At 44.2% G+C, this 23750-nt stretch overlaps 2 protein-coding genes across 2 annotated transcripts; both read left to right on the top strand.

The window, feature by feature from the left end:
• The first annotated feature begins 360 nt into the window (after positions 1–360).
• Positions 361–1531, top strand: LOC144326809 (vomeronasal type-2 receptor 26-like). Its single transcript, XM_077923648.1, has 2 exons — positions 361–376; positions 543–1531. Exons 1-2 carry the CDS (start codon positions 361–363, stop codon positions 1439–1441), a joined length of 915 nt encoding a protein of 304 aa, XP_077779774.1. The 3' UTR covers positions 1442–1531.
• A 3487-nt stretch (positions 1532–5018) lies between these two features.
• On the top strand, positions 5019–22976 carry LOC144326808 (vomeronasal type-2 receptor 26-like). The gene is made up of 7 exons (XM_077923647.1): positions 5019–5197; positions 8281–8572; positions 8894–9703; positions 11346–11573; positions 13332–13530; positions 14804–15097; positions 22078–22976. Exons 1-7 carry the CDS (start codon positions 5019–5021, stop codon positions 22974–22976), a joined length of 2901 nt encoding a protein of 966 aa, XP_077779773.1.
• The last annotated feature ends 774 nt before the right edge of the window (positions 22977–23750 follow it).

Here is a 23750-nt window from a genome sequence, read left to right as displayed (position 1 = left end):
TTTTCTAAATGAAGCACTTGGTGGACTACAAATCAATAGATAAGATTTGGAAAAACTGATTTGTTTTTAACTGTTTTTACTTTGTATTTTCTTTTTTCTTTTTTCTTCTTTTTTTGTAAAATGTTGAAACTTTAATAAATATCTTTTACAAATCAATGATCATTGTGAGGGCATCCTCAGTAATCAGATATATTATTTATATAAGGTAAAACAATTTCACATGGGACAGGGCAGTATAAATTCAGCAAAAGCTGTACAAGAAGAACCTCTGTGGGAGGTCACTGCCTCTCAGCTTTAGCTATATCCCAAGTTTGTTTTGGTGATGAAATTGAGAAACTTTTCAAAACCACCTCTATTGTCATGGAGGAAGGCAACAGTATAAACATAAATAAGCAAATGAAATAACCAATTTTGTCCACTCCTTTTTTAGACATTCCCCCCCCCGACCCTCCCTTATATGGACACCTTTCCCCCTAAAATGTAATAGAACATAGATTGTTATGGATTTAAATGACGCTTAAGCACTCCTTTTCCCTCCTTAGATGCAAAACATTGCACCAAATGTCCAGAAGATCAGCATCCAAACAAGGGTCAAGTTCAATGTGTTCCCAAAAATATCGCCTTCCTGACATATGAAGAAACTTTGGGGAGTGTTCTAGCTTCCATTACTATCTTGCTGCTATTAATGACAAGCATTGTTTTAGGAATCTTCCTTAAGTACAAAGAAACTGCAATAGTCAAAGCCAATAACCGGGACCTCTCCTACATCCTCCTTGTCTCCCTCCTGCTCTCTTTTTCCTCCTCCTTCCTATTCATTGGCCGGCCAAGGAAGGAGAGCTGCCTTCTCCGACAAATGGTCTTCAGCATCATCTTCTCAGTTGCTGTCGCTTCTTTGTTGGCTAAAACCATCACTGTGGTGCTGGCCTTCATGGCCACAAAGCCAGGGAACAGAGTGAGGAGATGGCTGGGGAAAAGTCTGGCCAATGCTGTTGTCCTTTCCTGTTCCAGTGTCCAAATTCTCATCTGCACCACCTGGCTGAGTACATCTCCCCCATTCCCAGAGTCTGACATGCACTCCCAGCCTGCAGAGATTATCCTGCAATGCAATGAAGGATCTGTGGCCATGTTTTATGGTGCCCTGGGCTACATGGGCTTCCTGGCTGCTATCTGCTTCGTGGTGGCTTTCTTCGCCAGGAAGCTGCCTGGGGCCTTCAATGAGGCCAAGCTGATCACCTTCAGCATGCTGGTCTTCTGCAGTGTTTGGGTGTCCTTTGTGCCCACCTACCTGAGCACCAAGGGGAAATACATGGTAGCCGTGCAGATCTTCTCTATGTTGGCCTCCAGTGCTGGGCTTCTGGGCTGCATCTTCCTTCCAAAGTGCTACATCATTGTACTGAGACCTGATCTGAACACAAAGGAGCACTTGACAACAAAATCCTAAAGATGGCATCTGATTCTCCAGGCTATATAAAGGGATGGGTTCTGCTTAAAACAGACTCTCAATCAGAAACAGTTAGTGTGAACTTAATTCAAGTGTGATACAGGACCTTGCGACATGTAGTGACCTTCAGGGTCCCTGTTATTATTCTACAATAGGTACTTACCGGTACATACTTTTACATAGCCTTTTTCCTTTTTCTTTTTTGCCAGGAGTAGGTTCACTATATATATATTTTAAAGCTTTTTTACTTGCTAAAAGTTAGTGATGATCCGTTGCTTCCCTGGTGGCTTTTGAGGGCTTAGATTCTTGGACGAGTCAAGATGCAATGTGGCCACCCAAGGAGGAGAAACCTCTGAGCTTTATTGCAATATAAAAGAGGGACACTATTTTATCCTTTCTGGATTATTAAAAGGGCAGCAAGGCTTGAAGTAATATAAGTACTTCTAACATGGTGTGACATTTTCCTGTTTCTTTCCCATTAAACATTCATTGGTGGGATGCAAAGTGTGGGTTCCACCAAACACTCTTTTCAGAGTTCAAGCATTTATCAGGTTTTTCTTCCATGAGGATTTTCTGATGAAACGTAACACTTGAGCTAAACCTGAAGTGACTTTCACATTTGAAATATGAATACATTATTAAAGCAGTATGATTATCATGAATAAATTTTTGCAATTTACATCTCAGTGGTTTATGCTGCTTTATTTCCTTTAAATGTGCCATATTTTCTCATGTATAAGATGCTCCCATGTAGTAGTAGTAGTAGTAGTAGTAGTAGTAGTAGAAGTAGTAGTAGTAGTAGTAGTAGTAATAATTTTATTATTTATACCCCACCCATCTGGCTGGGTTTCCCCTGCTACTCTGGGTGGCTTAAAGCACTTAATAAATTGTAAAACATCAAAATTCCTTCCAGTAGCACCTTAAAGACCAACTAAGTTAGTTCTTGGTATGAGCTTTCGTGTGCATGCACACTTCTTCAGATAAGTGTGTTGGTATCTGAAGAAGTGTGCATGCACACGAAAGCTCATACCAAGAACTAACTTAGTTGGTCTTTAAGGTGCTACTGGAAGGAATTTTTTTGTTTTGACTATGGCAGACCAACACGGCTACCTATCTGTAACTGTAAAACACCAAACATTAAAAACCTTCCTGTCTTCAAAAAGTCAGATAGTTGGATGACTGAAAAATGTGTGGCCTTTTCTCATTGTAAAGCCATCAGTCATATCAATAGGACTGCTCATGAATTCTTTAGGAGCAGTGTGGAAACATGTGAAAAGTCACACTCTATATTTGCACTCTGGAAAGGGATTTTGCAAACCAGTGCAAACAACTTTCCCTTTCTCTTCTATTTTGATTATGTATTTTGAGGTTTTATATTCTGATTTTATTCTGAGGACCACCCTGAGACCTGTGCGTGTAGAACGGTATATAACTTCAAATATAATACCACAATAATAATAACTGCTTGTAAATAACTTATAATAAGTTATTAACTTTCATTACCCGTGAGGGAATGAACTTCTGTTCTCCAGCACATGGTTTCTTTGTTTATTATATTTCAATACAGCCTTATATCCAAGGCACCCGAGGAAGTTTATAATCTTAAAATATGAACACCAATAGTACTGAAACTCAGAGGGTCTCAATTAGCACCCTCCCACCATAATCGGGATGATAACATGGGATGAAGGAGAGGTTACGGTCTGTGCTTTTACTGAATTTATTTTAGCACTCCTAAACATATTTCACAATGAAAATGAAAAATTACATTTTAAAAAATGGCACAGCCATCAGTATAGGCAATAAAGTAGCCTAACAAATCCAAGCATCAAGAAAGAGAGCAGGAGGGAGATAATGACAATGAAGGAGAGGTTCTTTTTGTTGGCTTTGACTATGGGAATGTCAAGGTATTAGAAGAAGATTCCTAACACAATCTCTGTGGTTAAGGACAATAAGAGCACAAAGGACGTCAGGAGGATCCCTAAATACTCTCCATAAGTGAGGAAGCTGATTACCTTGTGTCAGGGAACTGACATCAGAGCGAGAAGCGGAGGCAGGGCTCCCGAACGATGCTGGAGAGGGGAGCAGCAGGGGGGAAGGAATTCAGTGTAACACCAATAGGGAAGAGAGGGAGATGGAGGAATTGGTGACAGGGCTCCCAGACCCTTCACACGAATCTAGTGGAGAGAGCGCTGGCACGCCCCTGCCGTCCCCTTACGTGCGCAGACGCGTTCCGCGCAGGGAATTTAGGAGGAGACTTGGGGTCAAACAGCTCTTATGCTGGAAGAGGTTCAAGAGACGCCCACTGACAGATTCTTCAAGTGACTAACAGGTCACGGAATGCGAGCTCTGACCCTAAGCATGGGGGAGCAAGCAATCTAACTAAACCTAAGGCAATTTACGCACAAGTAACCCCACATAACCATTACACCTTGGGTATATACTTATGCTGGGCCTTGTTTCAATGCTGATTTTCTAGACACTTGGTGCAATGCCCTGCATCTGCAACAAACAGGAGTAATGTTTAATAGAGTTTTTCAGCTTTTTCAGCAAGAAAGCTGCCTGGGGCTTTCAATGAGGCCAAGCTGATCACCTTCAGCATGCAATTTAAAATGCAGCCTCATTAAAATACATATATTTTCCTGCAGTACCCTATGCCTTGTTAGCCAGAATTCCCTTTAAGTTCAATGGGACACACAGAACCTGGACCTACTAACCTGGGAGTAAGCCCCATTGGGCCATATGCCTCAATGAAACAAACAGTTCATATTTTTTTTATTAATATCGTTTTTATAGAATTTTTCATTTTAACGATCCAATCAGATCACATTAAATATTCCAAATTATACATATACATATCAAATAATGCAAATTTTCTGCGGAATTATAATTTTTTTGTTGGGGCTTCCCATGCTTCGAGTTCGGGGGGGGGGGGCTCTGATCATCTCATATCTCTGCTGCTTTTGATAGTCGTCTCTAATAGTTCCTTTAAATCTTCCTGCTGTTTTCCTTCTTTCACTGCCTCCCTTTAAGTTGAATGGGACACACAGAACCTGGCCTTCCTTACTTGGGACTAAGCCCCACGGGGCATATGCTGTTGAGGCCAAACTTGCACACAAACACATACATGTCAAACTTTGTGAACTGTGATTCATTGTAAACATGTTTTTCCTCCAGCTCTGCACCTGCCACCCAAGCTTCGCAATGACTAAAGTTTGTTGCAGTGATCAAATTTATTCTCCTTATAATTATCAAAATCATAGCTATTTATTCTTGCCCAGATCAAGAGATATTTCTGGAGGTTGCCTAGACATCGCAATCAAGGGCAGCAGGAGGTTATTCCTCGCTCTGTGCCTGGGGAGAAAGGTTGATGCAGAGAATAGCTGATATGTCAGAGACAGTCTGAATGAACAGCTGAGGGATACCTGAATGTTGCCCACACTGGAAAAGCCACTGCAGATTTGCTCTTGCAAGAACTGTTGACTTCTGATTATCTGGCTGGGGAGGAGAGAGGAGCAGCCATAAGAGACGTGTAGGAGATACAGGCAAAATGTTTTCCCTCCTGCTTCTCCTGCTCATGCCGCATGGAGACTGCGGAAATCAAGGAAAAGAATGTACCCTGGTCTGGGAAGAGAGTCGAACACAGAATTACTACCGGCCCGGAGACTTCATAATTGCTGGGATCATATCTCCAAGTATGTTGACTCTAGCAGACCCATACATTTTTACCCAGACTCCCTCAAAGAGGCTTGGATGGTAAGTGATTAGATGCTACTGGATGTCATGCTTCTCCAACACCACTCCAATAGTTTCTACTTAATTCATAATAATAAAGGCAATATTCCACTTTGAAGGCTGTATGCTTTCTTTCTTTCTTTGCAATGGAATCTCCTAGTTTTTATTTTTAAGTGGTAAATAGATTTACACCTTGTAACTAGGTGATCCTCAGATGAAGAGTGGTATATAAATTTATTAAATACCTAAATAAAAAAATATATGTCTTGTCTCAGCCCAAACTACAAACATACATATCATTGTTTGGGGATGAGCTACTTTGAAATAACATTTGCTTTCTTTACATGGTGAATAGGTTTCTTACATTTTTAATTTGATATCCCCCCCCCAACAATTTAAACAGTACAAAAAAGAAGAAAAAATACAATGCCAAAACACTACATAACACTTAACACATTAGACTAACAAAGCAAAACAAAAAAACACATCAAATCACATCGAACAACATCAAATCAACAACAAACAATTTCAATATCTTATCTTTCATTCACTTATTTCTTTTTTTTTTTTAGAATAATATTTATTCAAGATTTTTGCCATACATACAAAAAACCCCTAGCCCAGAAAAAAAGGGAAAAAAATTAAAAAGCTTTCTCCGTTTACAATCCTTATTTTCAATCACATATTTCCATGACTTCCCCACACCTCCCCTTCTTGTATTCCAATTCCAATTATTAGTTCAACAAGTTCTTGTCCCCAAATTTTTAACCTTATTATATTTAGTTCATTATTATATTTAGTTCATTTTATATAATCAATTTTAAGTTAATAACATCAATTTTATATATCAATACCCATTCTTAGAATCTTTTCCAGAGGTCGACCCCAATTCCCTTCCACGAATTCCCCATTTTTATTCTCCTGACAAAACAAAATAAAAAGAATCAAGATATAGCTATACACCCTTTGGATTCCCAAACCCCACCCCACCCTCTCCCGGTTTCGATCCCCAACTAATGTCCATCAGTCTATCTGCTATCAGCCTGGAGACCTCACGACCGAGGCTCTTAATTCTCTTTCAGCTCCTCTCTGCCGGTTTTTTTGATAGTCCTTTATATCAGACACCAAATCTCGGAGAAGCTCTGTCCCAATAATGTCCATTTTTCTTACAGCCAGACCTCCATATTTAAAAGTGGAGCTCAAATCTTGTTTCTTCATCTTTTTAAGTCCAAATATCCCAAAAGCTCCAACTTCCACCTTGGTCAAATTTGTGATCCATAGGTCTTCAGATCTCCACATAAGGAGATCTCTCCATTCTTCATTCTCCAATTCAAACCAGATTTTCATCATCCAGTTCTTATTTTCCTTTATATCCATCTTGACAGGCCTCTGGCTCTCCTTTGTCATCTGCAAGTTTGCAGCTCCTCCTTTCTTTCTCTCCAGGTCAGCATGTATCTCTTTCTCGACTTTCTCGAATTTCTCAGATTCCTTTTCTTGTTCAGCTGCATGGGTTTTTGGATCAAGTCCTTCCCAGCTTCATTGAGTTTATTTACTGTTGCCTTCAGGGTTGTAACACTTGTAGCCAAAACATCATTTTGACCTTGTAACTTTCCCAAGAGAAAAAAGACCCTGTCCAGCTCAGCCTGTATTTTTCCATCTGCAGCCATTCTTGTAGTGTCCCTGAACCCCCTCTAGAGGGATTCTGGTTACTTTGTATTCCTTCCACTTCCAACCCAAAAGTCAAGTTAACTTGTTTCAGTTCTTCTTTATTTTCGACAGTTTATAACCAAGTTGTAACAAATATAACTAGCAAAGACAACAGAAACAAAGTTCTCTCTCCCCCCCCCCACTTTGGCAGCTAGTTTGACAGCTGTCAAAATCTTCTATATCTCCTCAACAGGCTCTCTCACGGATCACTCCCGGGTCCCGGGGGGGGGGGTAGCACTTCAGCTGTCAAAATTAACTCTCTTCCTCCAGCAAAATTGCTTGTACAGCCAAAACGTGAAATTAATAACTTTTATCCACTAAAGAAGCAAATGCTCTCTCGACCTTAGTTATCTAGTCCTTGCTTTAAGTTGTTTACAAGGCGGGGAGACGAACTTCCTCTTTGCGCCTTCCCCGATCGTGCCTAATCCAAACAAGAATTTTCCCTTTTATAAGTCCAATTTCCGTATTACTCACGGGTTGTTACTTTTAGTCCAAATGTTCAAAGGAAGAAGTCAGCGCTCTCCGACCATGGCATGCGGCTTCACTCCGTAGGAGAAGCAGTCTACTCTCAGCACCACGCCGCTCCCCGTCCCCCGTTCTGAAGCCTTTAAAAAGGCTCCTTCTCGGGTCGGGAGGGGGGCGCAAAAGGTGCCCGCCGAGTCACCAGGTCCACAGGCTTCAGCGCCTGTGGTTTCTGAGGGTCCCCGCGTCGCCGCCGCAGCAGGACCCATCTCCTATAGAGCCGATTCCCTCCGGAGCTCGGAGGGAATCCACCATTAGTCGATGGCGCTAACCCAGAAGTCCTTTCATTCACTTATTTCAACGCCCTCCTCACACCTCCCTTTTTGTGTTCCACTTCTGTTAATTGTTTCAGCAATTCCTTTCCATCTTCCTCTGTTTTCTATCCTATAATTATCTTAACATATTCTAACCTTATTTTTTCCCTTAATACTCTATTAATTTTATACCTTGTTCCTTACAACATTTCTACTAAAGCCATATAACTTCATTCCAACATTTTTCTAACATTCATTAATTTTACAATGTTTCTGTAGATAATCTTTAAACTTTTTCCAGTCTTCTCCCTGGTCTTGGATTCTGCCAGTCATTTCAGCCAGTTCCATATAGTCTGGAATTGGCAATCTCCTAGTTTTTATTTTTAAATGGCCAATATATTTTTACCTTGTAACAAAGTGATTCTCAGATGTAGAGCGGTATATAACTTTATTAAATAAGAAATAAAATAAAATATGTCTTGTCTCAGCCCAAACTGACAAACATACATATCATTGTTTGGGGATGAGCTACTTTGAGATTGATATCGGTTAGAAATAACATTTGTTTTCTTTACATGGTGAATAGGTTTCTGACATTTTTAACTTGATGTTTCATTGCAGTTTTACATTTAGGTACTACTGGCACATCTTGTCCTTCTTGTTCTCCATTCAGGAGATCAACCAGAATTCCAGGTTCTTACCCAACATCTCCTTGGGCTACAACCTCTTTGAGAACTTTTTTGATGGAAGGATGACTTCTGCTGCCATGCTAGACCTGCTTGCAGGAGGGCAAAGCAATACTCCAAACTATAACTGTGGAGAATGGAATAACCTACTGTCTGTTCTTGAAGGGTGCAATTCTGTCATCTCGAAAGTGATTTCAGACATGTCTGGCATCTACAAAATCCCACAGGTATGAAGGATAGGGACAAGAAGGGTCTGAGGAGAAATTCAGCTGTATAAATGTCCACTTTCTTTCGAGGAGAGTCAGTAAGGGAAATAAAAAATTGAGAAAATCCTTACCTATAGTAGAAGACTGAATTCAGGGATCTTTCTTCCAGCATCCACCAATCTGGCAGTCCCCAAATGTATCAGACTAAAACTGCAATCAACCCCAGCCAGCATATTTTTTTCAGACAATAACAGATAATAAGTAATAACAGCTGCTAAATACATTATGTATTCCTTTTCCTGAAAGTTAAACAAATCACTAATCTATTCCTTTCTTCACCAGGTCAGTTATGGCTTTATGACTCAGACACTGGATGAGAAAATTGAAGTCCCCTTTGTCTACCAAATGGCCCCCAAGGGGAAAACTCAGTATTGGGGGGTTGTCAAGTTGCTCCTGAATTTTGGATGGACATGGATTGGCCTCTTGGTTTCAGACAATGATAACGGAGAAAGGTTCTTGAGTGCCTTGACACCTCTGATGATCAACAATGGAATTTGCATTGCCTTATTAAAAAGAATACCAGAAATTAATATGGTTCCAGATCTCATCCCTAGTGAACCATTTACCATATGGGACAAAGTCAAAATATTCATTTACTATAAAAGCACTCAAGCGGCATGGATTTATCTCATGGTTCTACAACAATTTCTTGAGAATCAAATTGGGGGGAAAGTCTGGATCTCAACACATCTTCAAGATGTTAATTCGAATTTGAATGTTAATCCTGATATCTTCCAATATATCCATGGATCTTTGTCCTTCATAATGAAGCCCCAACTAAGGAAAAATTACCAACACTATAATACACGTTCCGAATATCTTGAGCAGTTTTGGGTTAAAGCATTTCATTGTTTATATAGAAAGGACACATTGGCTGTAAAAGGTCGGACAAGATGCACAGAGAATGAGAAACTGGAGATGGTGCCAGAAGAGGAGCTGGAGAGAGCCCTGTCTCAAGACAGCTACATCACTTATTTCAGTGTCCAAGCTGTGGCTCAGTCTTTGAATGCTGCCTATTCATCCAGATCAAAGGTCATGCTGATGGCGAGTGGAGGAGACAGTCCGGAAGGTCAAAGGCTACAGCCATGGCAGGTATTTCCTTTTCCTTGTTGCAAGTTGCTACTCATTTCCCCACCACTGGAATCAGATTTAGGACTGAGATTTTTATTTCTTTTTGCTCCTTTTGGCGGAAAATCTCATTAGTGAGTCTTGTGGCAGAAGCAGACCTTTCTGCCTATTCTGGTTATGTCAGAACAGTCCCCCACCATCTAGTTCTTCCTCTCTGGTGCCCTGAGAGAGATGCAGCCATCATAGCAGAAGTCGGTTCCTCCTCATCTTCCACTGTGTCTCTGCTGGGACTTGAAATTGCCCATTAACTGTAAAACAGAATGAATTTTCAATTCTATATTAATATCTAAACCTTTACATGCTAAAATTGGCCTTTGTCAAAAGAGTGCAGGCCGTTTAACAACTTGTATAGTATGAAACACACTGTAAAACTACAGAAAGAAAATGAAAAGCAAAGAGCTTCTCAGCTTGCTGGAAAAGCTGTTGAAAGAAACAGATTTTTTTTTTAAAGGATTTATATTTAAATTATAGTAACTGTGAAGAAATTTACCTCTATACCAATAAATTAGCACAACCGAATGATAATGGGAGACGGTGTCCTCCTTTGTGGCATTGTGCAAGTTCCACTGAAAGCAGCTACACTTTGAAGGGAAAGGAGAGACTTCAATTTGCAGGCTTCCACATTATCTAGAATACTGAGCAACCAAAGTTTCAATCTCATGGGAGTATGTATGTGCAAATTCCCCCTACTTTCAGATAATTTTACCAGGCAGGGGGACTACTCTGAACAGCCACATATCCCACTCCTATGCTCTTGGCTGTGAGCAGACCTGTGTGGCCCCTATTGACAAATAACCTTCCCTGGTGATACAGTGAGTAGCTGAGGAAATGGCCTGTAGGCATCATGCAGCAGGCATGGCTCTGGCACCAAGATTTGAGGATGCCCGGCCCCTTCATGGGGTATTTTGTAGGTGCTTGGACACCCACGGCCATAGGGAGTTGGCATCTATGCTGTGCACTGATTTGTAGGACCATCTCTACTTAAAAACTTTGGCATTTGGCTATTTTCATTTTTAAGAAGTTTTTTTTATTGTCTTTTGTATTTATCTTATTCTCCAAAAACCTTGTTATTTTATACAGTGAGTTGCCTACAAATGTTCTAATAAAGAAAAAGGAATGGCTGCAAAAGGCTCATGAGTCCAGATGAAATGTGCACAGACCCCAATTCCTAGGAGATTAGAGCTCAAAGTGTAGAGGTCTGATAATTCAACTTTTCTACAGTGGTGCCCCGCAAGACGAATGCCTCGCAAGACGGAAAACCCGCTAGACGAAAGTGTTTTCCGTTTTTGAGCTGCTTCGCAAGACGATTTTCCCTATGGGCTTGCTTCGCAAGACGAAAACGTCTTGCAAGTCTTGCGATTTTTTTCCGCTCCCCCCACTTTTTCTCAGCCGCTAAGCCGCTAATAGCCTTTTAGTCACTAAGCCGCTAAGCCTTTAATAGCCGCTAAGCCGCTAAACCGCTAATAGCGCTAATCCGCTAAGCCGCTAATAGGGTTGCTTCACAAGACGAAAAAACCGCTAGACGAAGAGACTCGCGGAACGGATTATTTTCGTCTTGCGAGGCACCACTGTATTTCATGCTGGTGTTTTTTTCCTGCTCTTCCAGCTCCACCCTTTCTTAAGAGGACTCCAGTTTTTGAATACTTCCATGGGCAGCCTCAGATTGGATGAGAATGGGCAGATACCAGCCTACTATGACATTGAGAACTGGGTGATGTTTCCCAATAAGTCTTGTGTAAGAGTGCCGGTTGGGAGTATAGGGAGAGACGGTCCCACTGACACGAAGTTCACAATCAACTCACAAGCCATTGTGTGGCCCAAGTGGTCTGAGAAGGTATGGCATACTACTTTATCCCACATGACATCTGTAAAGCTCTAATCACTTACTGAATAATTCCAAGGGCACTTTGACTAGAGCCCCTTGCACATCTGCTGGGGAGTAAGGGCTCACTGACACTTCCATTTGTGCCACAATGCGACTTACAGGTCCTGATCTGTGTCTGAGCAGGATTTTTGTTTTAATGGTGTTTTATTCTCCCAGCACTTTCCTGTAGAAACCTGATTGCCATTTTCTTTGATTCAGTGGTAAAATGTGGGTTTTCTTAGGGGAAGCACTGAGACACAAAGGAAGGAAGGAAGGAAGGAAGGAAGGAAGGAAGGAAGGAAGGAAGGAAGGAAGGAAGGACTGCTTTGACATTGTGCTTTAAAGCATTCACCTTTCTCTAGAAATGTGGCACAAAGGAAGTTTGGATGAGCCCTAATCAGTGCAATGCTAGGTTTTCAAAAGCCAGCCCAGGGGGTGAATGAGGATCATGTCCAGACTTCAGGAAGTAAACAGTGGAAAGGGGAGCAAGAGCTCTTGCTCCCTGGAAAGGGGAGCAAGAGCTCTTGCTCCCTGGATACTGATGGCATCTCCTGACCTGAGTGCTTGGACAGTTAACAAGCATGGTGCTAGCTTTGGAAAGAGAATAATAAAGCAACCATAATGTCAGGAAACTGACATCGGAGCAGAGTGGAGAGGCGAGGCTCTCAAATGATGCCGGAGAGGGAACCAGTACAGGGATAGAGAGGAAGTCCGCTGGGGAAGAAAAGCAGGGAGACACAAGGGAGAAAGAAGGGGTGGAGAGCTTATCGGAGGGAAGGCTCCGAGACTCTTCCAGTGAGGTGAGTGAGGAGAGTGGAGGACCACCGATAAGCACGCCACCTCTGCGCAGAAGGCTGCCGCGCAGAAAGGCTAGAAAGAGGCTGTCCGTTAAGGAATTTTTATGCTGGAGGAAATTTAGAAAACGCCCACTGACGGATTCTGCCAGCGACTGAAGCAGACGTGCCCAGGGGGAGGGCTGCTCAGCCGGGGGGAAAAGCAACCGCATCAAGCAGTTTGCAGGAGGAGGAGGTTTACACACAAGCAACCCCAATTCCCTTGATAGCAATCCGTCAGTCCTCTACATTGCTTGTGTGAAGGAGAATAAGTGCATCGTCATGAGTCAACCAGGAGGAGACGGCGCCGGAGAGGGGGCCACGGGAGGGCCAAGTCTGGAGGAGAGAAACCGAGACTTGGAGCACAAACTGGCTCTAGTAGCAGGGTGGCTGGATGAGAGGAGGGCTCAGGATGGCCAGGGGAAGATTACCCCCATCGCAAGGAAGGTACCGGGACTAGTGTAGAAGTTTGGGGGCAACCCCAGGGGTTATAATGCATTTAAAACAGAGGTGCAGTACGCGCTGGACTTGCAGTATGATGACTTTGCCGACGACGGGGGTAGAGTGGCTTTCGTGGTGGGGCACCTTGAAGGGCGGGCTCGGGATTGGGTCCGACCCTTGATGGCGGCGGAGAATGCTGCTTTGAAGGATCTGAGAAAGTTTTTTTAGCGCCATGGACTACATGTTCTCGAGTGATGTGGAACTAAGTGTTACGCGCAAGGAACTAATGGGGTGCAAACAAGGGAACCAGTCAGTGAGAGAGTACTGGTCGTGATTTGCGATGTTAATCCATAAACTTGGGTGGGATCTCAGTTCCGAGCCCGTGCAAATGTTATTTGAGGAAGGTTTATCTTCTTGGGTGCGAGATGAACTTTCCCGCTCTCCCCGCCCCCAGTCGATGGACCAGTTGACAAAGTTGGCGCTCGCTGTGGGAGTTCGCCAAGAAACGGGCGCTCTGGAAAGGCGGGAAGGCAGAGGAGAGGATTGGCATGACAACCGAATTCCAGACATGCCAGCGTCAACGGTGCCTCCCGAGGAGCCAATGGAGATTGTAGGAGCAAGCGCGCGTGGGATTTCAAATTCCAGCGAGGTTCGTAAGAAGGAGGGAAGGGCCAACAAGAAGTGCTTCCTCTGCCAGAAGCCGGGACATTTTGCCAGAGTGTGTCCTCAGAAGAAGGCGTGGCAGGGTATGGTGGGGGCAGTGGGGAGTGAGGAGGAAAGGGCTAAGTCGCAGGGAAATGAGAATGCTTGGCTGCAGGAAGAGGGGCACAGCAGCCAGGCGAGCAACCAGTAGAAGTGCCCAAACCAGACACACCTCGAGCTGCTATAGCAATAGAGGTGGTACTAGAACTCCCAAATGGACACCCAATTAAGGTGAAAGCGCTGCTAGATTCAGGCAGCTCTTGTAATTTTTTTAGCAAGAGTTTTGCACTGGAGCACCAGCTCCAGGTGGTGCCACTAGAACACCCACTGCAAGTAACTACGATAGATGGGAGAGAACTTTTTTTGGGGGAAGTGACCCACCAGACCCCACCCATGAAGATGACGGTTTCCAGGCACACAGAGACAATTGCTTTTCACATAGCCACCCTGGCCGGACCACCCATCATATTGGGAATGAGTTGGTTAGCTTTGCACGATCCAGTGGTAGGGTGGCACCAGCGGACAGTCACCTTTGGGTCAGCCCACTGCGTAGAGCACTGCCACGGAGGGGCAAACCAGAGGGTGGCAGTAGCCAGAGTGGCTGGAATGGTGGTGGGGGAAAGGGGAAGGATACCACCTCAGTATGCTGATTTAGAAGAAGTTTTCAGCGAGAAGGAGGCGGATAGACTACCCCCCCACAGACCCTTTGATTGTCAAATCAACCTGCTTCCAGAAGTGCAGCTGCCAGTGGGAAAGTTGTACGCCATGTCAGATAGAGAGATGCAGGAGTTGCGCAAGTTTATCGACAAGAACCTGAAAAGAGGATTCATACGAGAATCCAGGGCGGTGGGTGGTAGTCCAGTGTTCTTTGTGGACAAACGGGACTCTAAAGAGCCTAGGCTTGTAGTTGATTACAGGTTTCTCAATAAAGTATCGGAACCTGTGGCTTTTCCCATGCCCAGGATTGACGATATCTTGACCAGGGTAAGGAAGGGAAAGATTTTTACCAAGCTGGACATGAGGGGGGGCGTACAATCTCATAAGGATGAGGGAGGGGGATGAATGGAAAACCACCATGTTTTCTGGGGGCCTTTGAGTATTTAGTTATGCCTTTCGGGTTACAATGCGGCTCCAGCACTTTTCAAGGATTTATGCATCACGTGCTCGGCTCACTGCTGTACAAGAATTGCGTGGCGTTCTTGGACGACGTGTTGATATACTCAGAGAACGAGGAACAGCATGTGAAGGACGTCAGGGAGGTGCTGAAAAGACTGCAGGAGCATCAATTGTGGGTCAAGTTGGAGAAGTGCCAATTCCACGCCAGAGAAGTGGAGTTCCTAGGTTACCTGCTGTCGGACAAAGGCTTAGCCATGGACCCGGGTAAGGTGCAAGCAGTGCGGGAATGGAAGCCGCCCAAGAACCGAAAGGACGTGCAAAGGTTCTTGGGGTTTGCAAACTTCTACAGGAAGTTCATCAAGAACTTTGCGCATTTGACGGCACCTATAACGGATTGCCTGAGTAGCAAGAAGAAATTTGAATGGACGGAAGAGGCACAGCGGTCTTTTGAGAAACTTAAGAAGGCGTTCGCCTCGGAAGAACAACTCTTACATGTGCATCTGCGGAAGCCCATGAGACTGGAGACGGATGCGTCAGACAGAGCGGTGGGGGGTGTATTGCTGCAACCGGGAGATGGGGAATGTTGGAAGCCGTGCGCCTTCTTTTCAAGAAAAGTGAATAAGTCAAAGCAAAACTACACGGTGTACGATCGAGAGCTGCTGGCGATTCACGAGGCCTTCAGGCGCTGGAGACATTTTTTGATAGGTGCCCAACACAAGATTCAAGTGTGCGCTGACCACAAGAACTTGGTGCGGTGGGCACAGGAGTTCTCTAAGTTTAATTTTGAGATTAGGTATATACCGGGAAAGGAAAATGTCAGAGCAGACGCTCTCTCACGCAAACCAGAGTACTCGGAAGGGGAGGGAGTGCCGGAAGTACGGCATGTCATACCTGAGGACAGATGGGTGTGTGTGGGGGGGGTGTTGGTAAGAAGGCAAGAGCTAGCTGGGCTGACAAGGGAAGATCAGTACGCTCAGAACAAGATCAGGGAGATCCTGCATGCAGGAGATGGTCAAGGGGGTTTTGAGGAAAGAGACGGGGTATTGTACTACAAGGGTGCGCTTTACATACCAGAAGGGGAGTTGAGAAGCAAGATTCTCAAACAACTTCATGACAACCCCACAGCAGGGCATTTCGGCCAACACAAGACCATGCTATTGGTCACCAGGGAGTTCTGGTGGCCACGGGTGAGGGAGGATGTCAAAGAATACGTACGGGGCTGCCAGCGCTGCCAGAGAGCAAAAGGGGAGAGGGCAGCACCAGCGGGGTTACTGGAGCCTCTACCCACGCCAGAGAGACCATGGGAGGTGGTATCCGTGGATTTTATGACGGATTTACCCAGGGCGAGGGGAAAGACTGCAGTAATGGTGGTAGTTGATCAGCTTACCAAAATGTGCCACTTTATTGCATGCTCGCATGCGGTATCGGCGGAAGAGACAGCCAAGCTGTTTGTAGAGCATGTGTTCAGGCTGCATGGCGCCCTCTTGAGGATTGTATCCGACAGAGGCCGAAATTTTACGTCCAGGTTCTGGCGAAAGCTTATGAGCTTGCTAGAGGTGGAGGTGAGCTTCTCGACGGCGAGACATCCAGAGACCAATGGACAGGCAGAAAGAGCCAATAGCATACTTCAACAATACTTACGTTGTTACGTAAATGACAGGGAGTCTGATTGGGTGGACAAACTAGCGCTGGCGGAGTTTGCATACAACAATGCAGAACATGTATCCACGGGGATGAGCCCATTCATGGCTAATTACGGGTGTCACCCCAGAGCTTTCCCGGGGGAGGGGGCAGGAAGGTGGAGTGTTCCTGCAGCGGAGGAATTTGTGGAAGAGATGGCGGCTTTACATCAACAGCTAAAGATCAACTTAGAGAGAGCCAAGGAAGAGTACAAACGGCAGGCTGACAAGCACCGCAGGGAAGGGGAAATCTTAAGGGTGGGGGACCAGGTGTGGTTGTCCACTCGGGGGTTGCCTTTCAAAGGAGGGTGCAAGAAATTGCGGCCAAAATGATTGGGACCGTTCAATGTAATCCAACAGGTGAACCCGGTAGCCTTTAGGCTCGAATTGCCTCCCAACATGAAATTGCATCCGGTTTTTCACAGGTCCCTGCTCTCACCGATCAGGGAGGGAAGGGAGCGGTTGGGCCAAGAAGGAGAATCGTCCTTGCTTCCAGCGATGGAAGAGAGAGAACTCAATGAGCACGCAGCTGAGATTCTCGATTCCAGGTGGAAAGGAGGGCGAGTAGAGTATTTGGTAGCTTGGGAGGGGGAGTCAGAAGCAGAGAACGCATGGGTTCCAGCGGAGGAGTTGGGGGATGAGTATATGAAGCAGGTTTTCCATCGCAGGTACCCCAGAAAACCCAAACCCAGAGAGAGGTGCTGGGAGGAGCAATTTGGCACCACAGATGATGAAGAAGATTTTGTGGGGTTTCCCAATTCGGAGGAGGGGAAAGAAACATTGTTCGAAGAAGAAGAATCCGAAGGGGAAGATTGGGGGGTGGAAAGGCACAGCAGCAGATGGAAAGGGGTGTTTGAATCATCAGATGGAGAGGATAGCTCCTTCCGGGGTTTTCCGGTGTCTCCGTCCAAGGAAGGGGCGGGGGAGGAGGAGGGCCCTGAGAGGGAGGTGGATGTCAGGAAACTGACATCGGAGCAGAGTGGAGAGGCGAGGCTCTCAAATGATGCTGGAGAGGGAACCAGTACAGGGATAGAGAGGAAGTCCGCTGGGGAAGAAAAGCAGGGAGACACAAGGGAGAAAGAAGGGGTGGAGAGCTTATCGGAGGGAAGGCTCCGAGACTCTTCCAGTGAGGTGAGTGAGGAGAGTGGAGGACCACCGATAAGCACGCCCACTCTGCGCAGAAGGCTGCCGCGCAGAGAGGCTAGAAAGAGGCTGTCCGTTAAGGAATTTTTATGCTGGAAGAAATTTAGAAAACGCCCACTGACGGATTCTGCCAGCGACTGAAGCAGACGTCCCCAGGGGGAGGGCTGCTCAGCTGGGGAAAAAAGCAACCGCATCAAGCAGTTTGCAGGAGGAGGAGGAGGTTTACACACAAGCAACCCCAATTCCCTTGATACATAATTTAGGAGGCACTTTTTGAAGTTGGAGTCTTCAGGTGGTGGTATGTTTAACTGCTTTTCCTGCTGCTTTGTCCCAGCTGCTGCCAACCTAGCAGTTCAAAAGCATACCAGTGGAAGTAGATAAATAAGTACCATTGCAGCGGGAATGTAAATGGTGTTTCTGTGCATTCAGGCACTCATCACAGTGTCCTATTGCTCCAGAAGCGGTTTAGTCATGCTGCCACATGACCCAGAAAGCTGCCAGAGGACGAATTCCGGCTCCCTTGGCCTGAAAGTGGAGATGAGCACCACAGCCCACAGTCAAATTTCACTGGACTTAACCATCTAGGGGTCTTTTGCCTTTAACTTCATAAGTATGTTTTATTACTGCTGTTTTGTTATCACTGTCATTCTAGGATTTTTCATTTGCTTTTTGTATACTTTTGTATAGAATGTTGTTGTTTTTTAGACGTTTAGTCGTGTCCGACTCTTTGTGACCCCATGGACCAGAGCACGCCAGGCACTCCTGTCTTCCACTGCCTCCCACAGTTTGGTCAAACTCATGCTGGTAGCTTCGAAGACACTATCCAACCATCTTGACCTCTGTCGTCCCCTTCTCCTTGTGCCCTCCATCTTTCCCAACATCAGGGTCTTTTCGAGGGAGTCTTCTATTCTCATGAGGTGGCCAAAATATTGGAGTCAGCTTCAGGATCTGTCCTTCCAGTGAGCACTCAGGGCTGATTTCCTTCAGAATGGATAGGTTTGATCTTCTTGCAGTCCGTGGGACTCTTAAGAGTCTCCTCCAGCACCATAATTCAAAACCATCAATTCTTCGGCGATCAGCCTTTTTTATGGTCCAGCTCTCACTTCCATACATCACTACTGGGAAAACCATATCTTTAACTATACGGGCCTTTGTTGGCAAGGTGATGCCTCTACTTCTCAAGATGCTGTCTAGGCCTGTCATTGCCCTTCTCCCAAGAAGCAGGCGTCTTTTAATTTCGTGGCTGCTGTCACCATCTGCAGTGATCATGGAGCCCAAGAAAGTAAAATCTCTCACTGCCTCCATTTCTTCCCCTTCTATTTGCCAGGAAGTGATGGGCCCAGCGGCCATGATCTTCGTTTTTTTGATGTTGAGCTTCAAACCATATTTTGCGCTCTCCTCTTTCACCCTCATTAAAAGGTTCTTTAATTTCTCCTCACTTTCTGCCATCAAGGTTGTGTCATCTGCATATCTGAGGTTGTTGATATTTCTTCCGGTAATCTTAATTCCGGCTAGGGATTCATCCAGCCCCGCCTGTCGCATGATAAATTCTGCATATAAGTTAAATAAGCAGGGAGACAATATACAGCCTTGTCGTACTCCTTTCCCAATTTTGAACCAATCAGTTGTTCCATATCCAGTTCTAACTGTAGCTTCTTGTCCCACATAGAGATTTCTCAGGAGACAGATGGGGTGATCAGGCACTCCTATTTCTTTAATAACTTGCCACATTTTGCTGTGGTCGACACAGTCAAAGGCTTTTGCATAGTCAATGAAGCAGAAGTAGATGTCTTTCTGGAACTCTCTAGCTTTCTCCATAATCCAGCACATGTTTGCAATTTGGTCTCTGGTTCCTCTGCCCCTTCGAAATCCAGCTTGCACTTCTGGGAGTTCTCGGTCCACATACTGCTTGAGCCTGCCTTGTAGAATTTTAAGCATAACCTTGCTAGCGTGTGAAATGAGTGCAATTGTGCGGTAGTTGGAGCATTCTTTGGCACGTTCCTTCTTTGGGCTTGGGATATAGACTGATCTTCTCCAATCCTCTGGCCACTGCTGAGTTTTCCAAATTTGCTGGCATATTGAGTGTAGCACCTTAACAGCATCATCTTTTAAAATTTTAAATAGTTCAGCTGGAATATCATCACTTCCACTGGCCTTGTTATTAGCAGTGCTTTCTAAGGCCCATTTGACTTCACTCTCCAGTGAAGTCTTTGTACGAAATGTTCCTTTCATATCTCCAATTTTCTTTGCTTGCCTTCTCTCCTCCACTATTTGTAAGGCCTCGTTGGACAGCCACTTTGCTTTCTTGCATTTCCTTTTCATTGGGATGGTTTTCGTTGCTGCCTCCTGTACAATGTTACGAGCCTCCATCCATAGTTCTTCACACACTCTGTCCAGCACATCTAAATCCTTAAACCTGTTCCTCACTCCCACTGTGTATTCATAAGGGATTTGATTTAGATTGTATATTACCGGTCCAGTGGTTTTTCCTACTTTCTTCAGTTTAAGCTTGAATTTTGCTATAAGAAGCTGATGATCTGAGCCACAGTCAGCTCCAGGTCTTGTTTTTGCTGACTGTATAGAGCTTCTCCATCTTTGGCTGCTGGTTTCGATGCTGCCCATCTGGTGATGTCCATGTGTAGAGTCATCTCTTGTGTTGTTGGAAAAAGCGTGTTTGTGATGACCAGCTTGTTCTGTTGACAGAACTCTATGAGCCTTTGCCCTGCTTCATTTTGCTCTCCAAAGCCAAACTTGCCAGTTGTTCCTTTTATCTCTTGTCTCCCTACTTTAGCATTCCAATCCCCTATAATGAGAAGAACATCCTTCTTTGGTGTCACTTCTATAAGGTGTTGTAAGTCTTCATAGAATTGGTCAATTTCAGTTTCTTCAGCACCAGTAGTTGGTGCATAAACTTGGATTACTGTGATGTTAAAAGGTCTGCCTTGGATTCGTATCGAGATCATTCTATCATTTTTGAGATTGCATCCCAGTACAGCTTTCACCACTCTTTTGTTGACTATGAGGGCCACTCCATTTCTTTTACGGGTTTCTTGCCCACAGTAGTAAATATGATGGTCATCTGAACTGAATTCGCTCATTCCCGTCCATTTTAGTTCACTGATGCCCAGGATGTCAATATTTACTCGTGCCATCTCATTTTTGACCACATCCAACTTACCCAGGTTCATGGTTCTTACATTCCAGGTTCCTAAGCAATATTTTTCTTTACAGCATTGGACTTTCCTTTCACTTCCAGGCATATCCGCAACTGAGCGTCCTTTGGCTTTGGCCCAGCCGCTTCATCAGCTCTGAATCTACTTGTACTTGTCCTCCGCTCTTCCCCAGTAGCATGTTAGACGCCTTCCGACCTGAGGGGCTCATCTTCCAGCGTCATAACTTTTATATGCCTGTTGCCTTTGTCCATGGAGTTTTCTTGGCAGGGATACTGGAGTGGCTTGCCAGTTTCTGCTTCAGGTGGATCACGTTTGGTCAAAACTCTCCACTATGTCCTGTGCATCTTGGGTGGGCCTGCACGGCATAGCTCATAGCTTCTCTGAGTTATTCAAGCCTCTTTGCCACGGCAAGGCAGTGATCCATGAAGGGGTTGTATAGAATAGGCAGATATAAATGCTGAACCCAAAATGAAACACATGAAAGAGGTTTCTCTGCCATGCTGTCCTGCATCAAAATGCTTCCCTGGAAAAGTGCCTGGGATCAGTGGGAATAGGGACCCTGTTAGGTCCTTTCCAAACTCCATAAATGAATGACATAGACACAAATAGTCTTGACACTTTCTGTTTGATGCATGTTCTCTATGTTTAGACTCTACCTAGCTCCAGGTGTACCAAAAGCTGTCAACCTGGATATGCCAAAGTGGTTCAAGAAGGAAAGCCCGTTTGCTGCTATGCTTGTGCCCCATGTGCAGAAGGGACCATCTCTGCTCAGGAAGGTGGGTGACTTCAGTAGAAAGGGCAGCTCTTGGGAGAATAGAAATTGTGTAAACATTCACTTAGGGACACTTTCTGTGAAGAGTCAAAAGACATTTTTGAATGTGTCTCCTTTTTTGGCTTCTCTATTCATCTATGTTAATTCTAGGAAGTGGGTTGAAACAAAGAATGAAAAGGAAGCAATTTGTGGACTACAAATTAACAATCAGGGAGAGGGTGTCCTCAGTGATCAGATGATTATATTATTTATATAAGGTAAAACCATTTATATAAGGTAAAACCATGGAACAGGACAGTATAAATTCAGCAAAAGCTGTACAAGAAGCACCTCTGTGGGAGGTCACTGCCTCTCAGCTTTAACTGTATCACAAGGTTGTTTTGGTGGTAAACCTGAGAAACTTTTCAAAACCACCTCTATCATCATGGAGGAAGGCAACAGTATAAGCAGAAATATTAAACAAGCAAATTAAATAAACAATTTTGTCCACTCCTTTTTTAGACATTCTTTTTCCCCCGACACTCCTTTATATTGGCATCTTTCCCCCTAAAATGTCATAGAACATAGATGGTTATGGATTTAAATGACGCTAAAGCACTCCTTTTCCTTCCTTAGATGCAAAGAATTGTACCAAATGCCCCAAAGATCAGCATCCAAACAAGGGTCAAGTTCAATGTGTTCCCAAACGTGTTGCCTTCCTGCCCTATGCAGAAACTTTGGGGAGCCTTCTAGCTTCCATTGCTATCTTGCTGCTATTAATGACAAGCATTGTTTTAGGAATCTTCCTTAAATACAAAGAAACGTCCATAGTCAAAGCCAATAACCGGGACCTCTCCTACATCCTCCTTGTATCCCTCCTGCTCTCTTTTTCATCCTCCTTCCTATTCATTGGCCGGCCAAGGAAAGTGACCTGCCTTCTCCGACAAATGGTCTTCAGCGTCATCTTCTCTGTTGCCGTCTCTTCTTTGTTGGCTAAAACCATCACTGTGGTGCTGGCCTTCCTGGCCACCAAGCCAGGGAACAGAGTGAGGAGATGGCTGGGGAAAAGTCTGGCCAACGCTGTTGTCCTTTCCTGTTCCAGTGTCCAAGTTCTCATCTGCACCACCTGGCTGAGTACCTCTCCCCCATTCCCAGAGTCTGACATGCACTCTCAGCCTACGGAGATTATCCTGCAATGCAATGAAGGGTCTGTGGTCATGTTCTATGGTGCCCTGGGCTACATGGGCTTCCTGGCTGCTATCTGCTTTGTGGTGGCTTTCCTAGCCAGGAAGCTGCCTGGGTCATTCAATGAGGCCAAGCTGATCACCTTCAGCATGCTGGTCTTCTGCAGTGTTTGGGTGTCCTTTGTGCCCACCTACCTGAGCACCAAGGGGAAATACATGGTAGCCGTGCAGGTCTTCTCTATGTTGGCCTCCAGTGCTGGTCTCCTGGGCTGCATCTTCATCCCAAAGTGCTACATCATTATACTGAGACCTGATCTGAACACAAAGGAGCACTTGACAACAAAATCCTAAAGATGGCATCTGATTCTCCAGGCTATATAAAGGGATAGGTTCTGCTTAAAACAGAATATTAATCAGAAACAGTTGGTGTGAACTTAATTCAGGTGTGATACAGGACCGTGGGACATGTAGTGGTCTTCAGTTTCCCTGTTATTATTATATAATAGGTACTTACATACTTTTACATAGCCTTTACCCTTTTTCGCCAGGAGAAGGTTCACTGTATATATATTTTAAAGCTTGTTTACTTGCTAAAAGTTATTGATGAAACATGAATACATTATTAAAGCAGTTTGACTATCATGAATAAATTTTTGCAAGTTACATCTCATTTGTTTATGTTGCTTCATTTTCTCTAAATGTACTGTATTTTCTCATGTACAATATGCTCCCGTGTATTATTATTAATAATAATAATAATAATAATAATAATAATGTAACACCAGTAAAAGTAGCAAAAATGTGTAAAGTAAGTAATAAATGCTGGAAGTGTAAAGAAAAAGAAGGAACACTTTATCATATGTGGTGGGAGTGTAAAAAAGTGAAATGCTTTTGGATAATGATATATAATGAGTTAAAAAAAATGTTGAAATATACATTTGTTAAAAAACCAGAAGCATTTCTATTAGGAATAATAGGAAATGAAATTAATAAAAAGGATTGGAAGCTGTTTTTATATGCAGTAACAGCAGCAAGAATTTTGTTGGCCCAAAAATGGAAACAAGAAAAATTACCTACGATTGGAGAATGGAGAATGAAATTAATGGACTATGCAGAACTTGATAA

This window comes from Podarcis muralis, chromosome 2 (assembly GCF_964188315.1).
Source record: "Podarcis muralis chromosome 2, rPodMur119.hap1.1, whole genome shotgun sequence".
Lineage (NCBI taxonomy): Eukaryota > Metazoa > Chordata > Lepidosauria > Squamata > Lacertidae > Podarcis > Podarcis muralis.
Note: the sequence above shows the minus strand (reverse complement) of the source record. Positions and strands in the feature narration are given on the sequence as shown.